At 43.5% G+C, this 18,335-nt stretch overlaps 1 protein-coding gene across 2 annotated transcripts in view; it reads left to right on the top strand.

Annotated features, from left to right (window-relative positions):
* PTPN3 (protein tyrosine phosphatase, non-receptor type 3) overlaps window positions 1–18,335 on the top strand; it is a 120,151-nt gene that overhangs the window by 22,708 nt on the left and 79,108 nt on the right. For both annotated transcript variants that reach the window (XM_025360111.1, XM_025360110.1), the window contains exons 2-4: window positions 11,592–11,746; window positions 17,972–18,079; window positions 18,156–18,198. In XM_025360111.1, the coding sequence (XP_025215896.1) occupies window positions 11,609–11,746; window positions 17,972–18,079; window positions 18,156–18,198 (289 nt within the window). In that variant the 5' untranslated portion in view covers window positions 11,592–11,608. The remainder of the gene's footprint in view (window positions 1–11,591; window positions 11,747–17,971; window positions 18,080–18,155; window positions 18,199–18,335) is intronic.

The following is an 18,335-nucleotide window of genomic DNA, read 5'->3' on the forward strand; positions in this document are numbered from 1 at the left end:
TAGAATTATTTCTGATGAGAAAAAATACATGTAGGGAAATTCAGTTTTGAACAGTACCACATTGAGGCTTACATGTACAGAAATTTAACCTTGGAAGTGTTGAAACAGAAGTCCTGAAAGCCCAGAGTTCATCTGTCCCACTCTCTCCACTGTCAGTCTGCCCTCTGAGGCCTTCTTCCCAAGGGTCTCATCCAGCTTCTCTGCTTGATTACCTCTAGTGATGAGGAGCTCCCTCTCTTACAGGGCACTTCCTTCCATATTTGTGCAGGTTTAACTGTTGAAAAGCTTCTTCTCTTGAAGAGAAATGTGTTTCTTTCATCTTCTACCCATTGAACCTTTGGGACCTAAAAAAGTCAGTCTAATGATAGTAGCTAGGTGCCAGTTAATTTGCATACATATTATCTCCAGTGAGTGATTAAAACAACCTTAGGGAAATCCTTCCTCTTTTATAGATAGGGAAACTGAGTCTCAGGGTGAGCAGTCTCTCTAAAGTTAATCTCTCAGTGAGTGATTAAGCTGAGGTCCCCCCATAGCTGCCTGATTCTGATGCTGGTAACTTTCCCACAGCCTTACATTATACTCTAATTCCACTTCTGTGTGACAGCCCCTTGGATTTTTGAAGTACCTAATCTTATCCTCCCTGAGATTTCTCTTAAGATTTCAGTTATTCCTCAGGAACGCCTGCTAAATCAGTTTCTGTGGAGTTCCCATAGTGTGCGTGCATTTTCCCCTCCCAACCTTTGCACATGGGGTTTGCAGCGTCTGGAATGCTGCAGCTTCTCCCTGGCCGGTTACCCCTTACCCTGCAAGACTCCCCATGAAATTTTTGTGAACCCATCCCGACACCCATCCCACCCCGGTGGGTCCGGAGCCCTCCTCGTGTTCCTCCAGCACCCTGGGCCTTCATCTCCCCTAGAACTTGATACTGTCCACTCCCTGGCCTGGTGAGGAGACGGCGCAGGGTAAATGAATATTGAGAGAGTAAATGATGCGGAACTCCTTTTTGCCAAAGTAGCAACCAAATAGGCTAAAAGTAATTGTAAACAAGATTGACAAGCCCGTGAAATCGTAGTCAGTTGCAGGTTGCTTGGAGGCTGTCAGGGGGACAACTTGTCTGGGTAAGTCCTGATGTCATTTTCCTCAGCATGACTTGGTTAAAACCCGCCATTGACTGGTGTTTGCCCTGTTTTTCTCCCAGGAGGCAGGTTTGCTGGCTCTTAGGTGTCTGGGTTCACCAAGGTGGCACGCAGTGGGGAAAGGTTACCAGTCACCGTTCAGTGACTACCTGGGCAAAACCAAATCTCATTTCTTTGCAACCTACCCAAGACATCCATATGGGTACCGAGAAGCAACCCAGAGAGAGTTGAATCCTGTGGAATTTGGGGGTGTGCTGTTTGACACTGCACCATAATCAGATTTCTTAAAACTCCTTAAAAAAAAAAAAAGAAGAAGAAGAAAAGAACTTCTAACACAATCTAACTTAAAAAAAAAAAAAAAAAAAGACTCGGGAAGACAGTGTTGTAATTGAGGAGAGAGTGGTCGCCTGTGGAGGGGAGTGTTTGGAAGAGGACGTGAGGGACTCCTGCTGGGGTCCTGGGGAGCACTATATTTAGCATTTGTACTTTTTCTCTCTGTGATACTTCAAGAAAAAGGTTTTTCTTTAAATTGAATGGCTTCATTTAATATACTCAGCATGAATTTTCTGCCGGCTTTGAGGCAAACTTTGTGTTTTAGTTACTAGCTTCTCCTCACAACACTGAAAACCCAGCTCATGGCACTTAAGAGATTGGTTTCTCTTTATAGCAACATTACCTCTTTCCCGAAACTGCCTGCGGCTCCCGCTGCATTCTTTATCTTGCCCTTCAGGGAGCTTAAAACTACTACTTCTTACCCTGCCAGGATCAAGTATAACTTTTTTATTTTGTTAGTTTTGCAAGTGTCATGGTGTCAAACCTATAAATAAAACCTATAAATAAACCCCAACTCCATAATAAGAAAACTATTTGACATTTTGAAGTTGTATGAAAAGAAGGCCAGTAATTACAGATCTCAGTTTGGAGACAACGGGTCCTACAAATGACTCCACCCGGGCTTCCCAGAGGCTTCAGTCAGAGAGCCACTCCCCGAACAAATTACAGGATCTGTGGAACAAATGATTTGATCCCCAAAATGTACTTTTGGAGTATCAGGATTGACAACTGCAAGATGATTTGATGGAGTATTGTGCTGTATTATTAAAGTGACCTGTGTGAGTGTGTCTCCCTTGTGCTAGAGAAAAATCTGAAGACTCGAATATTAAATATGTTCATAAATAATTTTTAATAGGTATTAACACTTTAATAAATACCCATATTTTTTAAAAGTTTTGTTCACCAGCACTGGCATTGTCAACTGTGTTATTCATTAGCAGGCTTTATGCTTTAAAAATGTTATTTAAAAATTAATTGTTTGGTATATAGGTTCAGGATAAATTTGTTTATTGGCTTTAACATTGAATTAGCCATATGAAATACACCTCCCTGAATAAGGACGTTTGTTTTTCTAGTTTAGCAAGTATTCAGTCATGATTATGTTTACATTAAAACCTAATTTAAAAAATAAGTTAGTGTATTTATCTTTATATTGTTATGTAGTGTTGTACTTTGGAAAATGTAAAAGCTAAGAAAGGCTAAAAATGGCAGAAGGTAGTGTTGATCAATTTATGAAATTATAGAGTTATGAGGAAAAATATTAAATTCCAGGTACCAGTTGTACAGTAATTTTGTTATCAACTGTACTTGTTTTAAAACTAATAAAGGGAAATGTATAGGAAAGTGTTTTCTAAGATATTTGGGCATTTCACAAATGAAAACTGAAATCACTAATTTTTAATTAGTTGGGCTGAATTTCATTAAGAACACTCGCAAAAAATAAAAATGGTGAAAACAGAAAATATTAAATAACATTTTTAAGAAGAACATTTTCAAAGCCTAATAAACAGCACAAAATGCATGAATCTTGTTTTCTTTCGTTGCTGCCACTTTAAGAAAATGCTGGTTGACTCTCACGGGTTTCTGAGGAAGGGTGTGTGCATTGTGTGGCCTTTTATAATTTGGACAAATTGTTAAGGATTGGTGTTGGTGAATGATGTGGACTCATCTGAGTGAACAAGCCAAGACATCTGGTTATGTAATAGCAAGTGATACAGTCCTTTTTGAATGATGGCAGTTTTCTTGTTGCTTTCTTCTCTATTTAGACAACAGTACTAATCCCAGCACTGACATATAGACTGGAAAATCTGTTACTTCATCAGCAGTGATTTAGGAAGCACTCTCCCAGACTGAGTGATGGGACAGCTGCCAAGCTATGGAAACTCTATTTAGCTCTGGGAGGTGACTTGTAATATAGACAGTAAAACTGACATAAGGATGCCCACCTAACCAAGACCCTGGCTATAAGCATAGACAGGCAGAACCAAAAGGAACTCTGAAGATGTCTGGTGGAAGATTTTCCACTGTGTGGCTCTCAGACCAGCTGCACCGTTGTCATGAGGGTCAGGGGGTATTTATTTAAAATGCAACTTCAAGCTGGGTGTGTTGGTATACATCTGTAGTCCCAGCTCCTTAGGAGGCCTGAGGCAGGAGGATTGCTTGAGCCCAGGAGTTTGAGGCCAGCCTGGGCAACATAATGAGACCCTGTCTCTTTTTGTTTAAAAAAAAAAAAAGTGATTTCCATATGACAAGTAAAACAAGGCATGATCCTGATTTGGGTCTTAGTATGGATTGGATATTAGATAAGTGCTCATCATGTTAAATTTCTTCAGTGTGATAATTGTACTGTGGTTATGAAATGCCCTTGTTTTAGAGAGATACATGCTAAAATATTTCGAGATAAAGGGGCATGATCTCTACAGCAAGTCGTTCAGAGAAAAGCATGGTGTGTCTGTGTGTGTATACAAATGAGAGAGATGGGAAATAAAGTGTATGTGGGCCGGGCACGATGGCTCATGCCTGTAATCCCAGCACTTTGGGAGGCCAACGCAGGCAAATCACCTGAGGTCAGGAGTTCAAGGCCAACCTAGGCCAACATGGGGAAACCCTGTCTCTATTAAAAATACAAAAATTAGCCGGGTGTGGTGGCGCATGCCTGTAGCCCCAGCTATTTGGGAGGCTGAGGCACAAGAATTGCTTGAACCCAGGAGGCGGAGGTTGCAGTGAGCTAAGATTACGCCATCCAGCCTGGGCAAGAGTGAGACTCCATCTCAAAAAAAAAAAAAAAAAAAGCATATGTAGCAAAATGTTAACAATTGAATCCAGGGCAAAAGGGTTATACAGGAGTTATGTTTTTCTTGCAACTTTTCTATAAGTTCAGAAAATTATTTTATGTTTTAAAATGCAGTTTCCTGGGCCCTTACTGAACCAAAATCTCTGTGGATGGTAACCAAGAATCTGCATTTTTAACAAGTCCCCAGATTATTCTTGTGTACACTAGTTTTAAGTCACTAGTTAAAAAGAAAGCATCATTTCAGTCACTTTTTTTTTAGTAGCTTGATCAGTGAGCAGACATTCTTAGTTTGAGCTCATCTTAGTGCTTAATAAGTGATAAATAAATCCCTACCCAAGTGTTTGTAAATTTTTTTTTTTTTTTTTTTGACGACATCTCGCTCTCTTGCCCAGGCTGCAGAGCAGTGATGCGATCATAGCTCCCTGAAGCCTTGACCTCCTGGGCTCAAGCGATTCTCCCACCTCAGCCTCCCAAATAGCTAGGACTACAGGCAGGTGCCACCACACGCAGCTAGTTTGTTTATTTGTTTGTTTGTTTGTTTTTGTTTTTGGTAGATATGATGGTCTCACTAGTAAATTTTATCTTTAGAAGGGAATACCCCACTTACTTCAGAGGAGTTTAAGGAACAGTTAGGCCTGACTTTAAAACAGACTGGAATGCGAAGCTGTCCTCTTTGAGGTACCGACAGCAATAGGAAAGCGTGGTTTCTGTTTTCCTAAAGGTGTGAGCAATGCGAGTGATTGTTGCTTGCTGGGGCCGTGGTTGACCCCACAAAGAACTCGTTACCACATAATGCAACCCAGCGTCTGTGTGTCTACAGTGACAAGGAAGAGAGAACAACCCTGGCACTATATTTGCTGCTAAATGAATGAAGCATGTGTCTGCAATACGTTAAATATTGGCATTTGATGAGAAGCACACTTAATTTGATGAGTCATTGTCTAGGGTGGCTGATAGTGCATGTACTTTTCTGTGCTAGAAATGCCCTTCTTCAGATCAGTCATCTGTTGGGGTTCAGAAATAGATAAAAGGGGGAAAAAGGTAGAGGGAAGAAGGCGCTTTCCTGAGTTCATAGGGAAGAAGAATTTGGGAAAGGGGATTGAGCTACAGAAAAGGGCTTCTATACTGCAAAAAGGATTTTTGAAATAAGCTGAACTGTAAGCGATAAGCGAGAAAGAGCAGAGCTGTCCCTGTTTCCCTTGAAGAATGCCAGCGTAGGAGGTGGCATGTCTTCCTCTGATCGCCACTAGGTGGTGGCATTGGGCTAGGCCAGCTTGATGATGCAGGTTGATTCCTGTAGACCCATGATTCATTTATGCAGGTTACTTACAAATTGGTATTTAAAAATCAAGACGGTTTTCTTATTCTTCTCCTCCTTTTTTTCAACTGAACTCATATTCTTCAATTAGAGACCTAAGTCCCTTACTTTAAAAAATAAGAATATGGAATACTTTGTCATTTATTTATTCAAGAGTCTCACTCTGTCACTCAGGCTGGAGTGCAATGGTGCGATCTTGGCTCGCGGCAATCTCTGCTTCCCAGGTTCGAGCGATTCTCCTGACTCAGACTGCCAAGTAGCTGAGATTATAGACGTTCACCACTACACCCAGCTAATTTTTGTATTTTTAGTAGAGACAGGGTTTCACCTTGGCCAGGCTGGTCTCGAACTCCTGACGTCAGGTGATCTGCCCACCTGGGCCTCCCAAAGTATTGGGATTACAGGCGTGAGCCACTGCACCGGCCTCTCTATTTAAAATTCTAATAGTGGAGTTCGGTTTGCTCTGTCATTTGCATGTGTTCCTCTCCCTTCTTTCTGTCTATGGTTCATTGGCTTATGAAGGAACAATTTCCCAGATCCGAATATAGACAGACCTTTAGGAAATAAAGCGGTGGCATTACCTTTTCGTTGTCTCAGGCTTCAGGGCAGCCAGGGAGGGGCCCTAGTAGCAGGCCTGTTACCCAACCCTGACTCCCAGAGCTCTGGTGTCTCACGTGCCCAGGGCGTGGCAATTTATGCCAGCATGCTCTTGCTTCTGGTTCCCTTGAGTTTGTAGAGCAGCTCAAAGGTATATTACGTATCTATCACCACTACCTTTTAAATCTAGCAAGCTGTCTTTATTAAAGTGAATACATAAAACTTTAAGAAATAGAACATTCATATATCTGTAAGTCGTTTGAAATCAGGATTGCCCTACAAAATCTGGAATCTGTAGACAGCACCCAATGGCATTAGAAGCTTAACGTTAATAAAATGCCTTTCATTGAGTGCCTGGTGTGTGTCCCACATGTGCTAGGCACTTTCCATGTGCCACTCTAACTCTCATGGTCTTTATTGTGCCCCTACTGTTTGCAAAGTGAGGTGTTGCCTTTTTCTGTATTTTCCAAGTATAATCTTTGATTAAAAACTGTATTCACAGTAGAGCTTTGATTGCTGTTGTTTAAAACATTCTAAAGCTATAATGGATTTGTAAACTCATGCAAAAAACAGGCTTGGCTTCCTTATTATAAAATGCATCAGCAGCAGCTGTAATCATTTGTGGTCAGAGAGGCCAGCTTGTTCCTGGTTGGGTTGTGGCTTTGTTTAGAATTAAGAGGCTTATAAAGGAAGCCATAGAAACCCTGAGTTCCCCAATTGCTGTAGTACAGGAAACAGGGCAGTTAGTCAGCATCCATTGTCCTGACCAGATTGTTTAAGATGTAATTTCAAGACAATCTGAAAATACCACATGGCTCAATTATTTGGTTATTCAACATCAGACTCATTCTTACCAAGGTTTGCTTTAGGAACCATTGTAGGAAGATTTCTGCAGCTTTCATAAAATACCTATTTATGACATTGTCATTAGGTTTCAAGCCCTTTATGTAACAATCAGAGATGGATGTGAGAAAGGGAAGTCTGTCTCCCTTGGGTTGCTGGTGGGCTTTATTTTGTCAGCTGGCTGTGTGACTGTGCTGGACAGCATCATTGCTAACCATGGTGAAATGAATAAGCCCAACGGCACCCACGCCAGCACGAGCTAAGAGCAGCTGCTCAGGTGAAGTTTGGAAATCAGTGTCCACCATTGGAGCATCAGCCCATGTGACTTTCATTTGGAGGCACCTGTTTCAAGTCTTAGTTTTTTCTGCCTGGGGTCATTGTGTGACTCGCTCTGTTTTAGCTGTTCCACAGAACAACTGCCCACCTCTTTTCATACACAGTGAATTCAACCACGCAGTGCATAGCTTAGATTCTGCAGAGCCTGTATTCTAAGGCCATCCATTCAAAACACACCTTGAGGTTCCCTGGAAACCCACTCCTCTAGTCCTCGTCTCCCTGGCTGTTACTTTGAGGGCTTCCCAAAGGGAATGTGATCCTGTGCCACACCTGAGGATGCTGAATCACCCCTGGGGGTGCGGGGACAGGCAGTTTTTAAAAGCTCCCCAGGTGGTTCTGATGTGCACCTCCCACTAAAACCAACTTGTAATGGTTCTATTGTGTCTTTAAAAAAAAAAAAAAAAAAAAGTAACCCACCTGAGATTCTTAGACAAGAACTAAAAAATAAAATTGACATTTTAAAGTCGATGAGGTTAAAGCATTATGGAACACATTTGTTGTCTTTTGATAACTTTTTGTATTACTCAGAAAATGCATCCCTGCTTCTGATGACATTTTCCTTGGAAAGGGCAAGGCGGAGGTGGTGGGGTGGGTGGAATTTTATAAGTGACTGAATAAGTTCCTTTGCACTGCTGGTCCCAGGAAGTTTTTTTTTATTAGTATTTGAGACTCCCTATCCTTATCTAAGGAAGAGAGGTTTGCTTGGAGCTTCTTAAATATAATGATAAGAGACCAAGTGCTTCTCTTCCTGGATGTGCTTTCTGCCCAGCTTTCATCGTTGTGGTTTCTCTTTCTGCACCTAACTGGTGCTCCCTGTCATTCTCTGAAGCTTGTTTCTTGGTCCTCCAAGAAACAATCTGCTTTGGCCACATCCTTGTGAGACCTGAGTCACTACTCCTTGCTACTGACTCCCAAGTCTTTTCTCTGGCCCCACCCTGACATTAGGTGCTACTTTTCCAATTACCCGTGACTTGCGTCTGCCAGAATAGACCTTGGCAACAGCAGCTTGGTCATCACCTGGGAGACAAGATGCAGACTCTTGGGTCCTATCAAGACCACTTGAATCAGAGTCTGCATTTTAACAAGATCCCCAAGCACTCTGTATGCACACTGCAGTGTGAGAAGCACTGGTCTATGGGACATCAGTTTCCCCACTCCTCTGCATTTCTTCTTTCTTTTCTTTTCTTGTTTGCTTGCTTTTTTTTTTTTTTTTTTTTTTTTTTTAGTTTTTCTGTATTGCCCAGGCGGGAATCTAACAGCCCTCCCACCTTGGCCTCCAGAGTAGCTGGGACTACAGGTGCATGCCACCGTACCATGCTCCCCCTCTGCATTCTACTTAGACCCTACCCCATCCTTCTCTGTCAAGTTTGTCTATCCTCTTCTACTGCTATACAGTCTTGTTGTACTGCAGTACTGCTATATAGTCTGCTATATAGACTACAAATTTTGGCTTCATTTTCTATTTCATTCTTCCTTCCATTCATTCGAACGTTTACTAACTGCCTACCAGACCTAGGTTTGGAGGTACAATGAGCAAAAACAGACCTAGCCTTGTGGGGCTTGACATCTAGTAGGAGAAGCAGATATTAAATACACATCATCAGTTATAAGTGTGAAATGAGGATAAGCACTAGTGAGTGCACTCTGTCACACAAATCTGTGACTGGTTAGGGAGACCAGGGAAGGCTTCCTGGAGGAAGTGATGCTTGTGCTGAGCACTGACGATGAACTGGAGTTAATCAAATGAAGAGGAGCAGGAAGAGCTTTGCAAGCAGAAGGAATAGCATATGCAGAGACCCAGTTCTTCAGAGAAAATTTGTGGAGAATTAATAAAAAGAACGTTAACTTACTCTTAGGCCCTTCATCTTTATTTGCTCTTCCACCCAACACTGTCAGATTTATATCTTCACCATTCCCTGAGCCAATTTGATTTGTAGAATTGCTTCACATATTCTTTTTTTTTTTTTTTGAGACAGAGTTTTGCTCTTTTTGCCCAGGGAGTGCAATGGCGAGATCTCAGCCCACTGCAGCCTCTGCCTCCTGGGTTCAAGTGATTCTCCTGCCTCAGCCTCCACAGTAGCTGGGATTACTGGCGCAGGGCGCCATGCCTGGCTAATTTTGTATGTTTAGTAGAGATGAGATTTCACCATGTTGGCCAGGCTGGTCTCAAACTCCTGACCTCAGGAGATCCGTCTGCTTCGGCCTCCCAAAGTGCTGGGATTACAGGTACATGCCACCATGCCTGGCTAATTTTGTGTTTTTAGTGCAGACAGGGTTTCATCATGTTGGCCAGGCTGATCTCGAACTCCTGACCTCAGGTGATCCGCCCTCTCCGGCCTCCCAAAGTGCTGGGATTGTAGGCGTGAGCCACTGTGCTCGGCTTCTTCATGTATTCTTTGTAGAGGCCTAGAACCTCCCACCTACGTGATCTCTGTGATATAGTCATGTCCTCAGTTGCACACCTTTCCAGTTTTTTTGCCTACTTCTCCACCATTGAAATCACCAGTTAAACCACTTTCCTTACTGTTCCCTAATACCATGGTCAGATTTTGAATGCCCTCTAATTCCCTCTTCATAAATATTATACTCTCTTTTTCAAAAAAGTAAACTTGTTATTAAAACATACATATGGAAAAGTACACAAATCATAAATGTAGAGCTTGGTAAATTTTCACAAAGTGAGTATACCAGTGTCATTAGCACCCATATCACAAAATAGAATATTAAAATCATCCCAGAAAACCCATCTCTGCCCTCCCCTCACTACACACAAAGGTAACCATTATCCTTTCTTCTATCCGCATTGATTAATTTTGCCTGGTTGCAAACTTTATATAAATGGAATCATGCAGCAGATACTCTGTTGTGTCTCATGTCTTTTGCTCAACATTAAAGCAATTGATTCACATTTTACATGTAATGGTAGTTCGTTTATTTATTTTGCTTTATAAGTAGTATATGGTATGACTGTACCACAGTTTATCCATTCTACATTTGATAGATGGGGTCTTTTCCAGTTTAGGACTATTATGAAGATTCTTTTTTGTTGTTGTTATAAATTATTATTTTATTAGATACATATTTTGGTCCAAATCTTTGAATTGTCATGACCTACAAAAAAAAATTTTTTTAACTTATAGGTTCTGAGTACATGTGCAGGTTTGTTATATAGGTAAATTGAGTGTCTTGGGGATTTGGTGTACAGATTATTTTGTCAACTGCATCATAAACATAGTACCCGATAGGTAGTTTTGCGATCCTCACCCTCCTCCCACACTTCACCCTCGCATAGGCCCTGGTAGCTATTGCTCCCTTCTTTGTGTCCATATGTTCTCAAAGTTTAGCTCCCACAAGATGCTTTCATGTCTTCTAGTGAGTGAATATACATTTTTCTGCTGGGAATGTGCCCATGACTGAAATTGTTCTATCACAATAAATGCATATGTTGAGCTTTAGTAGATACTGTTCAACAGTTTTCCATCGTACAGTGGTTGCACTGAGTTATGCTTTCACCAGCAGCATGTGAGAGTTCTGGTTGCTCCACACCCTCCGTGGTTTTGCCAGTCTTGAATCGTAGGGGTTCTCTTGTGGGTGTGTGGTACTATTGCTTTGTGGGTTTAATTTGCATTTCTTTGACAGCTATGTGGTTGAGTACCTGTTTTTGTTTTCTTCCTATTTTCTACAGGGTTTTCTGTTACTTCCTCTCACTAGGTCAGCGGGAGCACTTCATATATTCTTTGCAGACGTATATATTGCGAGTATCTCCTCCCACTCTGTCGGTTGCCTTTTTGCTGCCCCTAAATGGTGTCTTTCAATGAATAGAGATCCTTAGTTTTAATATCAGTTTATCAATAAGTCTTTTCATGTTTGAAATCATATTTATACCATGTTTAGTTCTGTAAAACCTTAGAGGTAGAACACAAATATATAAAATTGTGAAACATAGATAAAAACTTAAAAGCCTGGGAAATATAAATTAGAAGACTCAGACCAGGGAGGTAATAAGACATGCAAATAAGCCACATAATTCTATGAACGTATGATTTAGCAATACATTTTGCTTAGAGCACCTTAGAAGTCAAAACTCAATTGGAAACATGATCTGCTATGTAGTTCTCATTATCTGTGAGTCCCTCAGACAGTATTGATAGGATAGGATCTGACAGGTATCTGCACTCACAGGTAACTGGCGATTCGCATATCAAAGCACTAATGGGTATATCTTACGTTACAGGTTATTCAGCGATAGTTATGACCTCCCGGTTACGTGCGTTGGGTGGAAGAATTAATAACATACGCACCTCGGAATTACCCAAAGAGAAAACTCGATCAGAAGTCATCTGCAGCATCTACTTTTTAGATGGCGTGGTACAGACCTTTAAAGTTACTGTAAGTTCTCTACTTTTTTTTACTTTTCCTGAATTAATGCTCCTAACAAATAGTTTTCATCTCTTGGCTTACAAAATGAAGAAAAAAATATTTTAAAATGAAAGCTTGAGATCTCAGATCTTGTATGTTGAGATTGCACTGGAAATACTTAAAAATGTTGCCCCCCGGCTGGGCACGGTGGCTCACACCTGTAATCCCAGCATTTTGGGAGGCCGAGGCAGGCGGATTACGAGATCAGGAAATCGAGACCATCCTGGCTAACATGGTAAAACCCCGTCTCTACTGAAAATATACAAAACATTAGCCAGGCGTGGTGATGGGCGCCTGTAGTCCCAGCTACTCGGGAGGCTGAGGCAGGAGAATGGTATGAACCCGCGAAGCGGAGCTTGCAGTGAGCCGAGATCACACCACTGCACTCCAGCCTGGGCGACAGAGCCAGACTCCGTCTCAAAAAAAAAAAAAAAAAGTTGCCCCCATTTCACCTCTGCCCTGAGAGTCTTCCCCTCGCTTCTGTGTGACGTGAACTATTTGATGCTCATACGTTGGTGCTTCTGGGAAGTCCTCATCCACTTTCTGAAGGAGACTGGTTTGGGAAGTGGATGAGGACTCCATGAAAGCACCAACATCTGGAAGCATCATGGCGCCCTGTATGTGCTTCATTAGAGCCCATGTCAGGTTGCATTTTTTCAGATAGTGATTAGGGTTTATGTTGCCAATGAAACTGAGCTCCTTGAAAACAGGAAAGAGTAGAAAGGGTGTTGTTTCCCCTGTGCCTGGCACAAGGCTGGGCGCACAGCAGGTGCTCGTTAAATGTGTGAGTGAGTGGGCTGTGAAACAATTGGCCTCACAGATGGCAGGGCTTGGGGAGGTCCTGGCTCATCCCACTTAAAGCCTGTGGCACAGCCAGCACTAGAAACGAGGTCTCCAGTCTCCCAGGCCAGCCACAGGAAGATCCTGGGACTGTGGCTGCCTATGGTGCCCTCCCACTCCAGTCACCACCCAGCCCGTGACCTTTGCCCATCTCTTCCATCCTCTGGCCAGTCCTAAAGGAGTTAGTCCCAACCTTGAACTGGCTGCTAGGATCTGCCCCCACCTGTAAAGTTCAGTGTGCAAGGAAAGGCATCAGAAGAGAAGACAGGATGAGAGAACAATTGAGGGAACAATAAAAGGCCACAGGAATGCAAAGGGTAACAAAAACGGATCCCTGGGTCTTCTGCACACCCTATACAAGTTTGCCCACTGCCGATCCCAGGTGATCATGGACCCTGATGCAAGCAGGAGGAGAAGGCAGTTTGTGTGGAGTTTAGTGGGTGCTGTATCTCCTTTTCAGCAGGGATGGGGCGGTGGCCCAGTGCCTTGGCTGCAGACGTCCCCCTGTCAGTGCAGAAGACTCAGGTGGATGACCAAGGACATGGAAGTTTGGACCCTTCGCCTGGCAGAGAGTGGAAATGGGCAGTAGAGATGGATGTTTCCCAGCCTTCTGCTCTGCTCTTCCACCCACTTCCGCAAACACCCAGGCCTCCAGCTATTCCCCAGTGTCAGGGCATCATTTTTTTTTGTAGGTGGGAAACATTGTTGTAACAAGTGAAGACTCCAGCAAGGAAATTCAGTTGTCTAGTTAGGCGTCTCCAAAGTCTAGTTACGGGGGCTACAACATATACCTGTGACCTGTTTCTTCAGAAGCCAGTTTGGAGGAAAACATCCTCTTAGGAGGACTGTTCAAAAGAATATTCTGCGATACTGGAAATGTTCTGTGTCTGCACTAACCCACAGGGAAGCCCCCCAGCCACATGTGGCAATTGAACATTTGAAATATACCTGAAGAACTAATTTTTTTTTTTTTTTTTTTGCTGAAACAAGGTCTTTTTCTGTCACCCAGGCTGGAGGGCAGTGGTGTGATCCTGGCTCACTGCAGTGTCAACCTCCTGGGCTCAAGCGATCCTCCCACTTCAGCCTCCGAAGCAGCTGGGACTACACGCCACTATACCCATCTAATTTTTTAGTTTTTTGTAGGTCTCACTAACTTGTCCAGACTGGTCTCCAGTTCCTGAGCTCAGGCGACCCCCCCACTTCAGCCTCCTGAAGTGCTGGGATTGTAAAGCATGAGCTGGCAGGCCCGGCTTCAATTTTTTATTTTATCTTAATTAAAATGGAAGCAGTCTTTAGTAGTTCATAGTCCCCACTTTGGATTGCTCAGCTTTGGTGAACATTTCTTAAAGTGTGTCAGAAGCTCCTACGATGTGTGTTAAAGATGTCAATCCCTTGTCCTGCCTGGGTGTTTTGAAACTTGCTCTCTGTGGGGTTAGGCCTGAGAATCTGCGTTGTAATTTCTCCCCGAGTTGTCTCGATGTGCCATGCAGTTGGAGAACCACTGATTTAGGAGTCTGTTGGCAAGGTTGTAAATATTTCCCTTAAAAAGCAACTACTTTGGTTCTGCAGAACCTTGTCTTATATCTGATTTCCTTTTAACATAATCTTTCGTAGAATTTTGTGATTACACAAACTTCATGAAGGTCACAAATGTCTCTTCCAGATGCTATACACTAATAGTTTAGTATGTGTCTGGTTTCTTTGTTAAAATACGTGTTTGTCTGTCTTGGAGCTGTTCTTTAATCATATATCCTATTCCTGACAAGAACATGAGTGTTTGTTAGTATGTAACTCATGTATTCATTCAGCACATGTTCATTGAGCACTTACTATGGGCCAAGCTTTGTTCTGGTGCAAAAAATGGCAACAGTGCACAAAACAGAACAAAATCCCTACCTTTTTGAAGCCAACATCCCAGTGGGGGAGATGGGCCATAAAAAAATGGGCTCTGAGTCAGGCGGTATTAAGTGCTTTGCAGAAAAATAAAGTAGAACAAGAGGGAGAGAGTGCCAGGGCAGGGTGAGGTTACCATTGTATAGAGGTAACCAGGGAAGTCCCCACTGTTGAGATGAAAGAACCATGTGGTCGTCTGGAGGGAGCACGTCCCAGGGAGAAGGAACAGTGGTGCAAAGGCCCTGAGGCTGGAGCCCACTTCCTTTGGTTGCAGAGTACAGTAGAGTCTGGAGTGGAATGAGCAAGAGGGGAGGATAGCAGAAGATAAGGGCAGAGAGATAGCAGGGCTAAGGGGTGGGGGATCGCATGTAGCCTTGCGGATCATTCTGAGGGCACTGGCTTTTTTTCCTACACGAGGTGGAAAGCACTGGGGCTCTGTCCACAGTTGATGATAGGAGGGAAGGGGCTGAAAGACTGGTGTGGCAGTCCAGGGCAGAGATGATGACCGTTGGACATAGTGGCTGTATGGAGCTGGCTAAGAGGAAACCAAGCCCAGAAGTACTTTGGAGGTGGAGCCAATAGGGTTTGCTGATAGATGGGATTTGAAATGCAAAAGAACAGGAGGCCTCAAGGTGACTCCCAGGTTTTTGGCCTAAGCAATGCAGCAAAGTAGAGTTACAGTTTATTGAGATGGGGAAGACTGTGGGAAGAGCAGGTCTGAGGGTAGAAGTAATCAGTTCTCCTGTGGGCATGTTGCAGTGGAGAGGCCTGTTATTCATCTATGTAGCAGTGTAGGAATGGTATGAGATAAAAGAGTCGGGAGGTTAGGGAAAAGAGATCCTGGCTGGGGATACAGATGTGGATGTCACCAGGATAGAGATGGGATTTCAAGCGCGAAACTGGAGGAGATCCCCTGAGAAGCAAGTAGATGGAAGCTGCAAATGGTGCTTAAGCATAGGAGAGATGAGGAGCAGGCACTAAAGGAGTCTGAGAAGGACCAGCGAGGGAGGCAGGAGGAGGCCAAGAGCGAATGTCTGAGAATCCCAGCAGAAGGAGGAGTGATCAGCTCTGTGAAAAGGGGAGAAGGCAAGCACCTACCCCGAGTGAGCATCATAACAAGCCTTAGAACAGGCTGGGTGCAGTGATTAGTGCTTGTAATCTCAGCACTTTGGGAGGCCAAAGCAGGAGGATCCCTTGAGTCCAGGAGTTTGAGGTTACAGTGAGCTATGATTGTACCACGGCACTCCAGCCTGGGCAATGGAGCGAGACCCTGTCTCTAAAAAAATAAAAATAAAAGTCTTAGAGCCTGGCAAACAATGAGCACCCAGAAGTTCTTAGTTATGAACATCATTGTTCTTATCACGTGGCTGCCACCCCAAGCTTCCAGCAACCTGGTTCAAAGCTGAATCCCATGGAATTTGAGAAGTTGGAGGCCCTGGTTGCAACTTGGAATATCCCTCACTTTGTACCTTTCTGTGTGTAGAAATTGTTTGCACAGTCTCATTCAGACTCTTTAGCCCAGCCCACCTTGTGACCAGGAGCAGGTGTCAGGGAAGCTGACTTGAATATTAGTCGTTCTTATCTCAGTCCAGGGTGTGAGCCCTGGTGGTGACCTGGTGCAGCAAAGATGACCTCTTGCGGGCAGGGGCCAGGCCAGGAGGCCTTTTCTTATTATAAATGTGTTTTTTATTATATTTCAATTTATCTTGAGAACCAGGTGAATTATGCAGAATAGATACCTGTATATGTGAATTATGCACTCCAGAGGAGGAGGTGTAGTGGGAACAAACAGACCTGAGTCAGGCAGTCAGACTGTCCCTCAGCTGATGGGGCAAGGCATGGAGCCTCTCAGTGCCTCTGCTCGTTGGCAAGGGAGATGGTAATGACTAGTGCACTTTGCAAAGTTGCTGCAAAGATTAGAGACCATATATAAAAAGCCCATTGGCGTAATGTCTGGCTCCTTGTAGATGTTCAGTAAATTGTAGTTAATAATATATATTAAATGTAATATAAAATCCTATATAAATAATTCCAACAAGGGGAGCAGCTAGCTCTTTGACATGTGGAGGGAGTATCTGGTAATGTGCAATGTGTAGACTCCCACCTGTTGTGATTCTCTTGTGATAAACGGTGCCCTGAACAGAAGGAGCAGGAGGTATAAGCGCGCTTGGGCAGGAAAGGGGGCATGTCCAGGAAATGGGCGTGCCTCATGTTCCCACATTTCACACCAAATAATCTGAAGCTGCCCCAAAGAAGTCTCTGCAGGAGGGGCTTGATAGTTACCTAATTCTCCCAATGCTGGTCACGGTGACCTCTTTTCAAGTACATTATTTGCTCTCAGGCACTCAAAAAAAGGAGCTACCTTTGCCTGGTCTATTTCTGACTCATATTGTCCTTTAGTTAAATGGTTTGGTTCAAAGGATTCCTGCAAAGTCTGCCTGTTAAAGTAGAATTTGCCATTTTCCAAGCACTCCATGCTGTTAGCCATTCCTGGGCCTTTGTGCCAGGCCATCTGATCCAAAGGCCTGTTTTTAGCTCGTGCAGCTGGAGGGCAGGGGTGATGCTTGACCCCGTCCTCCTCTCGAACCCAGATTGGCGGTTGCTTCCTCTAGGACCCCGGTCGAGATGACCATTCGTGTGGTCCCCTTGGGTGTCCACCGTGCCTCGACTGTTTCACAGCCCTCGACAGCCTTTGACACTCTGTTACAGCCACTGTCTCCATGGCCAGGGCAGGAAAAGGGAGCTTCTTATAGCCCTGTCCCCATTCCCACACCATGCCTGCCCCGTAAACATGGAGCAGGGAAGGCAACGGAGTCCTGCTCTGGAGAGACGTGTGGCTTCTCACTTCGGATGACGGGAAAGGGAAGCAGAGAGGCAGATAATCCCACAGGGTGGCACAGGCCAAATCACTCTGACAGCATTTTGAATGGCATTTGAGTATTTTTAGCTGTCTTCGTTTAGGCTGTTAGGTGAGAGCTTTCCTTTCCTGGACATATACTTCAGTGGCTTCTCCAGGAGTAGGAGCCATAGATGTGTCCTGAGGAGCCAAGAGAAACTGCCCGGGGGTTAGCATTTCATTGTGGATAATCCACAGGAGGCCACGGGGAGTTAACTGTGATTATGAGAGCTGAGTTTTCCGATTTAGACATTATCACTTGGGAATTGCAGCTAAGGGGGAAGGAAGAAATCTTAGACAATTAAATTAAACTCGTATTGTCTTAAATTGTGTTGATGTCGTTTTTCTTAGCCCTACTTCCCATATGTGCTGTGTGGCTTCTTAAAATTTATTAAAGCTTTTCTTGTGGTGGGAAGTGTGTGTGCATAGCATTTCTGAGTGTGCATAGCATTTCTGAGTGTGCATAGCATTTCTGAATATTTTAACTCTTTTTTGCCTACAGTAAAGATGTTTTTACCACCAATCAATTTAAGACTTTTCCCACTTGATAATTTCTTTTGTTCTAGAAACAAGACACTGGCCAGGTTCTTCTGGATATGGCGTACAACCACCTGGGTGTGACTGAAAAGGAATATTTTGGTTTACAGCATGATGACGACTCCGTGGACTCGCCTGTAAGTGCCATTTTAAAAAAATGTGCTGAACTCCTGCACGGTTTGCTTTTATATTTTACGTTTTCTTGTCCAACAGAGATGGCTGGAAGCAAGCAAACCCATCAGGAAGCAGTTAAAAGGTTGGTGTGATCTTTTCATTTCAGTTGAACATTAGGTGTTAGTGTATCACAGTCTGTTTCTCCCCTCCAATCATCAGTTCCTGTGACATCTGGTACCTGGAGTTCTGGGCGTCCAGGAGTCATGAGTGAGCTGACTT

The sequence above is a fragment of the Theropithecus gelada genome, chromosome 15 (genome assembly GCF_003255815.1).
Source record: "Theropithecus gelada isolate Dixy chromosome 15, Tgel_1.0, whole genome shotgun sequence".
NCBI lineage: Eukaryota > Metazoa > Chordata > Mammalia > Primates > Cercopithecidae > Theropithecus > Theropithecus gelada.